General features: G+C 41.0%; 1 protein-coding gene and 1 long non-coding RNA gene across 2 annotated transcripts in view; one reads left to right on the forward strand and one right to left on the reverse strand.

The window, feature by feature from the left end:
- The first annotated feature begins 4082 nt into the window (after positions 1-4082).
- Positions 4083-5639, forward strand: LOC122063316. Its single transcript, XR_006135300.1, has 3 exons — positions 4083-4217; positions 4594-4794; positions 5169-5639. It is a non-coding gene; the product is annotated as an uncharacterized LOC122063316 (long non-coding RNA).
- Positions 5640-6176: 537 nt separating this feature from the next.
- Positions 6177-13297, reverse strand: part of LOC122063315 (dihydrolipoyl dehydrogenase 1, mitochondrial-like) — a 35588-nt gene continuing 28467 nt past the window's right edge. The window contains exon 2 of the mRNA XM_042627033.1: positions 6177-7799. Within this exon, the coding sequence (XP_042482967.1) occupies positions 6549-7799 (1251 nt within the window). The 3' untranslated portion in view covers positions 6177-6548. The remainder of the gene's footprint in view (positions 7800-13297) is intronic.

Genomic DNA, 13297 nt, shown 5'->3' on the forward strand with positions numbered 1-13297 from the left:
CTATCCAATGGCATGGGTTTCAAGCTCCTTTTTCTCTCGTAAAAATTCAAGAATTGTAGTGAAGGATTTTTTGGGTGTTCCAAAAATTTCTTATTCATGTCGTTCTCACACCATCAGAGAGTACATAAAATCATTTCTTAATACCACATGCCATAAGATCGGGTACGAAAAAGTCCCAGGTTGGATTAGGGTTTCAGGATGAATTAGGGTTTTAGGCTGAGTTAGGGTTTTGGGTTACTGCCAGGTTTCAGGTTGGATTAGTACCTGTGCCCTAACTCGGTCTAATTTGAATTGTTGTGATCGGCCTCGGATCAGAGATCAAAAGCATGGCCAGATTTTGGCTCGTGGCCGCCCATTACCAAAGGGGGAGAGATGACCCCAAGTGTTCATGCATCGCATGCTAGTTTAATTGGAGAGGATTCGTACCTTCCGATCCCAGATGGTAAGTGACCCGACTCCACACACATAAGTCCAGGCACGTATCGAAGTTTCTGAAAGGCCTTGAGCATGGCCGAGGGCAACCACCCATGCAAGACTAGCCATGGGATAGCAAGAAATCAAGACAAACCACCGAAAATATGCCACCGGATCCACTGGGCCTGAATCCGGTGAGCTATTTCTGATGAACATAACAGGCTGCTGTCATGGTGTCGATGCCCGTGGGTCCCACCACTTGCATCATAGACAGTCTCGGATGATCCCAAATCATCCCCCACACTATACTCATGATGTGAACGCATTTTAAACCTAAGTGGACAAGTTCTTGGGCTTTGAAAGTCATAATTACCCGATTGGTCTGAATAGGGTCCAACCAAACATACCCTGAGGTCCATTTTAACTTATAAGTTAGAAATGAGTAATTCATTTCCTCATTTCTATTGTGTCCAACATAAGGAAGGAGATAAAAAGGAGAAGAAGGAAGAAGAAGAAGGGGAAGAAGAAGGAGAAGGCTTACCTTGGTGCCGGCTACCGCCAAGTTGTAGAAATCGTTGTTGGAGGTAAGTACACTCACTTCCACCACTCTCTCTCTTCATTTTGACCTAGAAAAAGCTAGGTGTGGATGGAATCTTAGTGTACAAACCATGTTAAGGTCATAGAATGCTCGTTCTACCCTCCCGGTGTTGTTGTCAAGCTCAAACCAAGCCCGGTGAGCTCCGGCAACATATATTGCCAAAAGACCAACTAGGGTTTTGATAGTTAGATCGACGTATCTCCCAAATGGCTCAGTGGAATTGGGATTTTATTGGCTTAGAATGATGCTGGGAACATCCCCTATAAAATCCACGGAACAAATCCCGACGATCAGGCCCGAGCCAAAAAGCCCCAAAATGGGTGGACTGTCCTTAACCACCATCGGAAATAGCCCAATGGATCCACTGGGTCTGCTTCTGATGGCATATTTCCAGTGGACCACTGAGCCTTAGGAGTTCTCTTTCAGTTCCAACGAAAATAGGACTGATATATATGGTGGAAATTCCCTGTTTTCGGTGGGTGTTTCCGGTGACATTACTATCACTGATGGATTTTGTTTGTACCCTTTGGGGGTGATCCATATGGGTCCCTCCAGATATTTTCGACACGTACTGATGTACGATTGCCCTTGTGTCTAGGATAGTGATGCGCACGAGCCCCAAGATCGAAACTGTGTGGATTGATCGGTGGCCTTATCTGAGCCCTAACACAAGCAGAGATCAACAAGGTCAGGGATGGTTGTTTTATTTTGGATTATTTAATTATTATAGAATTGTTCACATGTGTAGATTTAATATGCTTAATTATATTGCTCACATGATGATGGTGATTATCATATGTTACAGTCTTATGGATTTCATACGAACTATTCATTTATATGTATGATGGGATCCAGTGTGACCGAGGTGGTACCGGTACCGTGATCGCCTTGTGTTTGGTTGTGTGTGTGAGACAGAATTTGACGTGGCCGAGGTGGTACTAGTGCCATGATTACCACGTGTATGTTGCATTCATGCATTGATTATGTGCATTAGACTTAGTTGTAGTTGTGGATTACACCTTGTGGCCAAGGTCTAGTTGGTATCGTGTACCCCGGGACTGCATTTGGAAATTGATACTCTTCGTGGCTGATGATTGGTACCGGTGTCTCATAGTCCATACTCAACTGTGATATGTATGCTAGATTAGGTAAACGATCTCGGGTTTCACTTCATGGCCAAAGTCTCGCTAGTATCGTGTACCTGGGACTGTATTTGGAGATGGATTACACTTTGTGGCCAAGGTCTTGCCAGTATCGTGTAATTCATACTAACTGTATCACTATGAAGGCACGTAGCATATATGTGGTTAGGTATCACTCCCTATGCTATGAACCCTTTCCAACAGGGGTTGAGGTGTTGGATAACCCATTATGGTATGTTCGATGTGCCTTTTCGCAATGCCACACCCCCGGTACGATGCAATTGTTGCTAGAGGCAGGAACCTGTCCGGCGTGGCCGATATGTTACCATTGCCGTGACTGCCAGGAGGGGTTTATCAAGAGTTTTCTGGGTGACCCATGGATGCATACGAGGACTGACAAGCTTCTATTCACGGTTAGGGTTTGTATCCTTACATAGTCGATGGCGGTTCTGAGGAGAGGAAACAGCCTAATGCACTATAGTAGCATTTACCAGACTTAGTTTGTATTGTTAGGTGGATAATAAATAAATGAACTACATCACGAGCATCATGGACGATGTGTTTAATTTTCGCTATCATGCATCATGAATTATTATTACTACTGTCTTGCTTGAATGTGCTTGATTCCACACCTCACTGAGCGAGTTGGAAAGCTCACCCCACGTATACACACTTTTTAGATGATGATGCAGGTACTGTCATGCCTGTGGCTAGTGACTCTTTTTCCTTCGGACCTGAGTACGGAGTGAGCGACTGGTGGATGCCGAAAGAGGAGGAGCGTGGCCAGGACTGTGCTTGTGACTTTTGTGCATACGCGGTGCCATGAGGTGTTCGGCGTACTTTTGATTATGTTGATACAGATCTGTGAATAATATGTTTTAAACTTGATATATGTAAGTCTTGAAGGATTGTAAACATAATAACTTGGTTAATGATATTATGTTATCATTAGATGATTTCCCCATTTATATCTAATGATTTCGCTATTATACTCTAATTCTGCTGCTTTTGGTTGGTTGTGATGTGAGATTGTAAAATGTTAAGGTACTGTTATCAGCGATCCTGGTAGGTTTGTATGACAGGTACGTGTCTTACTCACACCGCCGGTATTCTTAATGGTAAGTTGGGTCTATTGGAATTTGGGTGTGACAATTAGGGTTTTGTTGAATTAGGGTTTTAGATTACTGCCGGATTTTGGGTTATCATAAAAGGCCTAAATTCTCCTCTGGTGTATAGCACGAACCTCGATCATTCCCTGTTTGTCATCATTGTCGAGGCGGGTGGAAAAATTGGGTGTCTATAGGTGAGACGAGCCAACATGAGGTGTTTGTTGAGGGATGTCTTTTGCATTCACCTTGGCTTCTTGGTTCCCTTTTCCTCCTTGAACAATGAGACTCCGTAAGGAATGTCCACTGTGAAGATCTATGGTTTTTGTGGGTGGCTTGATTAGTATCGTTTTCCACAGATGGTGCCAATCTATTGTAGAAAAAATCGTCCAAGGCAATCATGGAACATGCACAGAGAGGAAAACACAAGAGAGTGAGTGCCAGGCTAATCCGACGGAATGACTTTTCGATGCCTATGTCAAATCTTACTGTAAACAGATAATTCCAGTAAGAATGGAAAAAGTTTTTTGATCCCTTGAAAAAGGGGTTTACCTGGGTATTTATACCTGAACATGGTGATCCTTTAGTGAGAGTCCCACTTTGGTAGTTTCCTAATTTGGGTAGGAGTCCAAGTATGGCAGGAGTTATAATAGGAAAGTGAGTGTGGAAGACGTCCCAACTAAGGGAACTACACGTCCAAATCAGTTCTCCATGGATAGGGCCAGATTCCCTTCTTTCTAGGGAAGATTCCCTCCTTATGAATTTTTTTGAGGGGAAATTGTAACACCCTAATTTGATTTAACCCTTACTCTGTTTTTAGGCAAAGAAGAAGAGGAAAGAAATGCAACATTGGCATAGTTGGCAGTGGTAGAATGCCTAGAGGGCAGAGATGACCCTACTTGTCGATGCCCACCCTCCAACATCACTGAAAACTCATCAAAAAGCACGTTCACAAAGGTATTGATTCAACTCAAATCTAACTATGTAATTTAGATAGGAGAACAGACCCAAAATTGGGTCAAAAAGTAGTAACCAGCAGGTCCCAACGCACTGACTGGTGGGGCTGCCAGAACCCAAAGATTGGACTTCTGCTCTGTGGGGCCCACACTTCTGCAGCACAGTTTCCCATATATTTTTCCATGAGAAAAGACTTGTTTGGGGACTGCACTTTATATTAGTGGACAGTGAAGTACAATTAATGTTATAAATTAATAATATGATAGGTTATAATAGGTAATTTAACAAGGTACCAGCCAAACAGACCTTTAGGTCTGCACTATATAAGTCCTAGGGCAGTGGGATCCTCCCTTTAATCTATTTCTTCTGTTAACAGTAAGGAGAGAAAGAAGGTAAAGAGGAGAAGAAGAAGAAAGGAGAAGGAAAGAAGAGAAGAGAAGAAAGGAGAAGGAAAAGGCAGCATTAGCATAGTTGGCAGTGGTAGAATGCCTAGAGGGCAGAGAGAGATGACCCTACTTGTCCGATGCCCAGCCTGCCAACATCACTGAAAAACTCATCAGGAAGCATGTGCACAAAGGTACTGATTCAACTCAAATCTAACTATGTAATTTAGATAGGAGAACAGACCCGAAATTGGGTCAAAAAGTAGGAACCGGCAGGTCCCAACCTGCTGACTGGTGGGGCTGCCAGAATCCAAAAATTGGACTTCTGCTCTATGGGACCCACACTTCTGCAACACAATTTCCCATGTATTTTTCCATGGAAAGAGACTTGTTTGGGAACTGCACTTTATATTAGTGGGTAGTGAAGTACATTAATGTTATAAATTGATAATACAATAGGTTATAATAGGTAATTTAACAAGGTACAACCAAACAGACCCTTAGGTCCACACTATATAAGTCCTAGGGCAGTGGGATTCTCCCTTTAATCGATTTCTTCTGTTAGCAGTAAGGAGAGAAAGAAGGAAAAGAGGAGAAGAAGAAGAAAGGAGAAGGAAAGAAGAGAAGAGGAGGAAATAGAGAAGGGATTACTACACCCATCTGCTTACGATAATTCTTGTTTTGTTCCAAATGCTACTGATGAGTGGGATATTATTGACCAACCATAGGTTGTCAGAAGGGCTACAGTTTCATATGGACTATTGTTTGTAGAAATTTGAGCAGCATACCAAGGATTACAAAGAGCGAAAGAGCTGGGTCAAATGCAGTATTCTAGGAAGAAGGGTGGCCTTAGAACCATTTTAGTTTATAGTATTTGTAATATTATGGGTTGTTTTGAATCGGTTCAAGTTGAAAAAGGATTTGGGAGGGATGTTTCTATTGCCAAAAGTGGACAGTGCTGTCAAGGTCATGTATGCCGTCAACTTCTTTCTTTTGGACGATGTAGAATATATTCTGTTTAATTAATGCCTTTTCTTTTCAATATAAAAAATAAATAAATAAATATTTGTAAGTCAGAGAAACCTTTAATCTCATAACACGCATGTTACATGGACCAATGAAATGGTGATGATTTAGAGTTTCGATCTTTTAAGGCATTCAATAAGCTTTAACTGCAAAACAGAGATCCTGGCAAACTGTATTCGCATTAAATTATTTGGTGTCCCCCCAATCCCCTCCCCCCCCCCCCCCCCCCCCCAGATAGCGAAACAAAAATAAATATTTAGTTAAATTCTAAATATTTTGAAGGTTGGTTGAAGTTCTATCAGAAGGGGGGGGGGGGGGGGAGGTTTATAGATCCATTATAAAATACAGCTCGTTTGATCTCATAGATTGTGTGTGTGAGAGTGTGTGAGAGAGAGAGAGAGAGAGAGAGAGAAGAAAGACGAATGGTTCATTTTGATCAATGTTACATACAGAAAAACTCACTAGCTTTCTGCGAAGGAACTGAGATGGCTTTATGCAGCAATCTTCAACCTCAAAACAAACTTAGCTGTAAATTCTACAACAGAAAATCTGAGCTGGAACTTTCGGCCAAGGTAACTAACAATTTAAAGATGTCTGGAAAGGTTACATTCAAAACACATCAAATGTTTTGCAAAATAAGGAAATAAATTACGACAAGGAACATAAGTGACTGAAAGAGAAAGCAGACTCACCTATTTCTTCAAATCCAGCATTTGGAGTTCCTCTGAAATGGAAATGCAGTATTTACTGGATCTTTCACCAATGGCCATAGATCTGGTCAAAAGTTCATATTTCCATCTGCTCCAGTTTATGCACTATTTTTTTTTGGGTCCATCACACTGTTTACAATGTAAGTATATTCCAAAAATCTCAACAAAAATAGAGGAGAGGGAAGTAAGAGAAGCAACTAGGTGCTCCACTTCTACATGTGGATAGGCTTATCATAAGTCGCCATGCAAGCTTCCTTCAAGGCCTCGCTCATGGTTGGATGAGCATGGCATGTTCGTGCAACGTCCTCACTAGCTGCCCCATACTGCAAGGCAAGAACCGCCTCATGGATAAGCTCACCAGCATTGGGTGACATAATGTGAACCCCCAATATCTTGTCCGTCTCCTTTTCTGCAAGTACCTTTACCACCCCTTCAGCATCATCAATAGCCTTGGCCCTGCTGTTTGCAAGAAAAGGGAACTTGCCCACACGGTACTCAACCCCAAGTGCCTTCACCTGCTCCTCGGTCTTTCCGACAGATGCCACCTCTGGATGTGTGTACACCACCCCAGGTACCATATCATAGTCCACATGGCCTTCCTTACCTGCTATGAACTCAACACAGGCTACTCCATCCTCTTCTGCCTTGTGGGCAAGCATGGGCCCTGGAATAACATCCCCAATGGCAAATACACCTGGAACATTAGTTGCAAACCGCTCATCAACTGTTATTCGGCCTATCTTATCCATATTGACACCAATCTTGTCCAGCCCAAGCCCAGCTGTGAATGGAACTCTTCCAGCGGAAACAAGAACAACATCAGCTTCAAGAATACTCTGCTCGCCACCAGCTGCTGGTTCAAGAGCCAGCTTCACACCTTCCCCAGAAGTGTCGACCCCTACCACCTTGGTCTTAAGCATGAACTTCATTCCTTGCTTCTCAAGGGCACGCTGGAATTGTTTTCTGACCTCACCATCCATGGTTGGGACAATATCTGGAGCAAATTCAACAACAGTAACTTCAGACCCAAGCCGGCCCCAAACTGAGCCCATCTCGAGGCCAATGTAGCCTGCTCCAATGACAACGAGTTTCTTAGGGACCTCTGACAGATAAAGAGCTCCAGTTGATGATACAATCTTCTTCTCATCAATGGTGACGCCTGGGAGGGACTTGACATCAGAGCCAGTTGCAATTATGATATTCTTGCCTTTGACAACGGCACTTCCACCATCATGGGTGTCGACAGAGACTTCAGAGGGGGAGATGAACTTTCCATAGCCTTTGACATAGTTTACCTTATTTTTTTTAAAGAGCCCTTCAATACCCCGTGTCAGATTAGAAACAGCTTTAGCTTTCTGGGCCATCATGGCAGGCAGATCAACCTCAACAGAAGAGAACTTCACACCATGGCTGGGAAACGCATGCTTGGCTTCATGGTACATGTGGGAAGAATGCAGAAGTGCCTGACCAAAGGAGGGGAGAATAAAATATGAATAAGTAATTAATTCAAATAGAAGGCCAAAAAAAAAAACGTCTACCATGAAAATGTGCCAGAGGGGAGAAAGGCTAGGTTGCATTCTTTGCCTGTATAACCAACTAAATTCCAAAAGAATTAGAAAATCAGCAACAAAAAATAAATAAATAAAAACCTTACTAGCTATCTTACTATAAGATCATATCAGACTATTCTATGACAGTTAAGATGGAAAATTCTTCCCCATAAACTTGAGGGAAAATAGGCATTATTTCAGTTAGCCATTGTTTACCATATGATTAACAAATGAACCATACAAATATCTCTCTACTGAACAAGAAAATAAATAAAGATTACAGCAACATATACTAGCATTAATCCTCGATCCTCGATCCACAATTTCTACCTGTCCTCATTTTGATATTCAGAAAAAGAAATGAACAAAAAAATACCTCGATCAAAGGACAAACATAAGAGATATTGGGTGCCCTAAAGTTGACAATCGTCAGAGACCAAGAATGTAACTTTCCTTCTCTGGATCATTTTACGATAATCAGCAACCTTCAATCACTAGGATGTGTTTGTAAACAATACAAGAGAAAAGAGAGAGAAAGAGGCTCGATTTGGGTAATGGGAGTCCCAATCGATGAGATTGGGCTGCCCTCCTCAATTCATTATATAGATCAGAAACTACATACTCCTAGTAGGAATAGGAAATATACTCCTAGCAGGAATAGGAGATAATAAAAAAGGAAACAAACCTAACTTCTAATTCTATTCTACTAACACAATTATAGTTAGACTATAGCACACCTAAGGGGAGTTGTGGCTTGGCTAGACTGCTGGCCACGACCCCTCTTTCTCACGCTATACTTCTAATACTCCCCCTAAAGCTGGAGCATAGATGTTAATAATGCCCAGCTTGTTACAAATATAGTCCACTCCACCATTCTCCAAAGACTTAGTGATAATATCTGTAAGTTGTTCTCCTGTGCGGATATGAGTTGTAGAAATCACTCCTTGCTGCATTTTTTCTCGAACAAAATGACAGTCTACTTCAGTATGTTTGATTCTCTCATGGAACATTGGATTTGATGCAATATGGATTGCAACTTGGTTATCACACCACAATTGCATCAAAGTACACTCAAACCCAAGTTCCGTCAAAAACTGTTTTACCAACATCAACTCACAAGTAACATGAGTCATGGCACAATACTCAGAGTCAGTGCTAGACCTCACCACAACAACCTGCTTCTTTCTCTTCTAAGACACAAGATTTCCACCAACAAAAGTACAGTACCCTATAGTTGACCTCCTATCAACAGGAGGACCAGCCCAATCAGCATCACAAAAACCTTCAACGTGATTAGCAACATGTTGTTTGATTAGACCATGAATTACAAATGTCTGGAAAAGCTCTATTGTTATTTCGCAAGGCAATCCACATCGATCTAATGACCATGATCAGAGTACAACAGACCACGCCATGTAAACAATATAGAAGAAAAGAGAGAGAGAGAGATGCAATTTGGGTAATGGGAGTACCAATCGATGAGATTGGGCTGCCCTGCTCAATTCATTATATAGACCAGCAACTACATACTCCTAGTAGGAATAAGAAATAATAAAATAGGAAACGAATCTTTTTTTTTTTTTTTCTGATGAAATAGGAAACAAATCTAACTTCTAATTCTAATCTGCTAAAAAGTTATAGTTAGACTAGAACACCCCTAGCAGGAGTCGTGGATTGCGCTACAGCTGGCCACAACCCCTCTTTCTCACGCTATACTCCTAACAGTGTTAATAAACGCTGAACTTGACAACATACCTCAGTAAGGCAAGGATATGTTGCTTGATGCATTGTTATTTCACTTTGCCCACTTCATAGAGGTACTGATGTCAGAATGCATTTATTAGTTGTCTGGAGTAGAAATATTTATGTTGTTATAGTAATTATATGTAAGATGCACCTCGATTCTCTAACAGAACATAAAGATGTCGTTATGTTATCAGGATTGTGGAGATCTAATTACATATTATCTTCTTTTTTTATTTAAGGAGGTCGTTGGGTTAGATTAGGAAGCTTCCCACATAGCCCAAGCATGTAGGAAGTTACCTTTTTGTCTTGGAATATTATCTTTATCGTGTGTCAGTTATTAGATCAGGTTAGGACACCCAAACACAGCCTGCGGTTGGGAAGGGTACCTTTTTTTTTCCTTTTCTAATTGTGTTTTATTATATTTTGTTACCTAGGTAGTTGAGTCTGTTATGGATACCCCTACTTTTTGTCAATTGTTGGGGGTTCCTTAATTGTATTTTTCTCTCCCCTGTTTTTAGCCTTTAGTAATACATGTAAGGCTTACGCAGCCCCCGCACAATTTTCTCCTCCCCCCTCCTCCAATTGGGTTTTCTAGATCACTTTTTTCCTCTCCTTCTTTCCATCGTTCTGAACCCACCACCACCCGCAGATCCTCCAATTGATCTGCATCATAGGATCACAAAATAGAGAAAACAACCAGTATATGGAGAAAGTGTATATCTTACAACAAAGTAGTCAGATCAGGATAAATTTCAGGTCCGGTCTATTCTGTTAGAGGAATAGACCCATAGTTGTCACGGCGTGCAAGCGACCTTAGAGCTGCGGAATTTGATCAAATCCTGATAATAGAATACTAAGTCGCAGAGAAGTCCTAATACGATTAGGATTCTTAACCAGCAAACTAGAACTCAAAGAATGTCTACTAGATTACTAGAAACTACTAAATAATGATATAATAAGTATTGTAATAAACCCAGAACCTGTAACCACTACCTGCAATAGGAGAGAAAGAGAGGAGACAAGCTAAGCGATAGAGAGATGATATCTCCTATTGTACTAGTAGGAAAGTGGAACTCACTACAGCTAGCTATTCCTAAAGACTAAATAGGAAACTGAATCCTACTTATGGAAAGAATTACAATTAGATCCTAAGCTACTTTGGCAACATATCCCCATGGTAGATATTTTAATGCTCCCCCTCAAGTTGGTGTATATATATATATCAAAAGAAGGCTCCAGCTGGGAACAACTATAATAGATATTAAAAGCAACACCCAACTTAAACATAAACAGAGCAGTAATAAATGCCAGTGAACACATGAGAGAACTTCATTCTGATAGCAGTATTAACATCAATCATCAGCAGCATCAGTAGAGAAAAAACCTTCTTATCGAATAAATCCAAATAGCAATGAGCAAAATAAATGGTAGTGAACACCAGCTGCAACTCATAATATCATAGCAGCAATAGCAACATCAAAAGCATTTCTCAAAGAAGGCCGGTAGTAGGTAACAGCTAACAGCTACATCATAAAAATGCAGCCTTTAACATCTAACAGCTACATCATAAGCCCTTTTCAAAGAAGTCAGGTAGTAAGCTTCCTTGGATGCGCATTTCAAGATTATTAACCCCACCGCCCCACCCCCCCAAAAAAAAAAAGGAAGACAAATAAAACGAAAATATCAATGCACTTATGAGCCCCAAATAAAGGTCACAAATAAAATTGCAGTAGAGTCACTGTGAACCACCAGTAAAAGTGTTGTATAGGTTTCTGCGAACCAAGTAATAACATAAGGTTGTTGGGGACCAAGTAGTCACATCAAATTGTTGGAGACCAAATAACTCAACATAAGGTTGCTGGGAACCAGATAGCATAAGGTTGCTGGTAACCACTGATACATAGCATGTTGTTGAACACCACAAATACCATCTTCATAGATAAAATTGTTGATGAGGGCATGAGCAGATGACAACAACAAATAATCTTCAACCAGTAACTTGAACAGAGAAGAATAATAATCTTCAATCTCCCCCTCATGTGTAGCATGACATGTGAACAAATAATCCAGAGGATGCAATAAAGAATATTCCATTCTGTAACCGCAAAGAAAGAAAGGTTCTAACTATTTATCCATGAGGGCTGAAGCGCCTTTCGAATGGTATGAGTAACGACTTCGCTTCCTAAAAGATAGATTTGACTCTGACTCAGCAGCATCCACCACCAGAAGGAATTGCCTCACTTACCAACTTGGGTCCAAAGGAGGTTCCTATATGAATAGGAACCTCTGCTTAGCTATCTAGGCCTTCGTCCAGACTAGTCCTGCGGGCCCACACTAACCCCACAACCGCATGCACCAGGTATATCCCATCTAGGTATACCTAGACGTTAAACATTGTACGCTTTTTCATCTTTTATTAAATTTATACTGCTGACCTTTTAGCAAAAATAGATGGTGCATCAAAGATCCCAAATCAGACCTCTCAATTCCATGCACAAGTAGTTGAGATGTTGAAGCATTTACCAAACTGCATGACCACTGTTTAGCATTAGTTTGAAGCCAAGTTTTGTCACCTAGCCAAGCTCTACCCTTAACTCCTCAGGGATGCTACTGTGGTAGCCGTTGAAGTTTTGAAGATAGAAGAGCAACAAGTAGAAGGTCCTAGTTGCATTGAAGACGTCAACACAACTAAAGCGGTGCTAGATGATTTAGTGATCGAGAATTGTTACACCCATGCCCTAATTCGACAAATGTTGTGTGTCACAGATGAATCACAGGGAATTGACAGTACCAATGATTATTGGACTGCAGCTATACACTGTAAAGAAGGAAGGGATGATCCTACTTGTCCGTGTAGCTCCTGTCAATAAAATTGGAGGGGATTCAAAACTCTGAGGAAACATGGGTAAGTATCTTAACATTAAGGAGATCCACCTAATTATGTATGTTAGGCGTGCCCTAAGTCAGTGTACATAGTCTTACACAAGACCCCATAACTAGAAGGGCAAGTGCACCAGAGAATACCAGTTAACATGGACCCAGCAGGACTCACCGGTTGGTCACCACCATGGTATTAAGTATCGGTACATATCGTACCGTATCGACCGATACGTATCTGTATCGGCCCTTACCGATACGATATATGGAATTTTTAAAATCCTTTCGTATCGATATATATCCTACGATACATACCGATACGCACCGATACGTGCCGATACTCTATGGAAAATATAAAATCGAGGTGTATCGGTGCGTATGCGCTATGGTCATATAATGGCTAAGATGGGTCATTTTTTAGAAAAACACGATTTTTTAGGGGTTTTTGTTCCAAAATTACTGCCATCCATATTTCTCTCTAACTAAATGAAAATCAAAGTTGGGAACAAGGATTTTACATTTATGGGACAACAACAAACCTTGAATTCTTAATGTGATACCCTCAATTTAGTGTTTATGCATAATACATGTAATTAATAGCCTTTTTTAACAATTTTTTTATGCAAAAGTGAATAAAAAAGTGTTTCCTATCCATTTATATGCGTATCTTAGCATATCTCCGATACGATACGATACGATACACTCCGATACGTATCTTAATTTTGGCTGACCGATATGGCGACTGATACCGATACTTTAATCCTTCGTCACCACCGGTGGACAATCAC

Source organism: Macadamia integrifolia, unplaced genomic scaffold (genome assembly GCF_013358625.1).
Source record: "Macadamia integrifolia cultivar HAES 741 unplaced genomic scaffold, SCU_Mint_v3 scaffold1291, whole genome shotgun sequence".
NCBI lineage: Eukaryota > Viridiplantae > Streptophyta > Magnoliopsida > Proteales > Proteaceae > Macadamia > Macadamia integrifolia.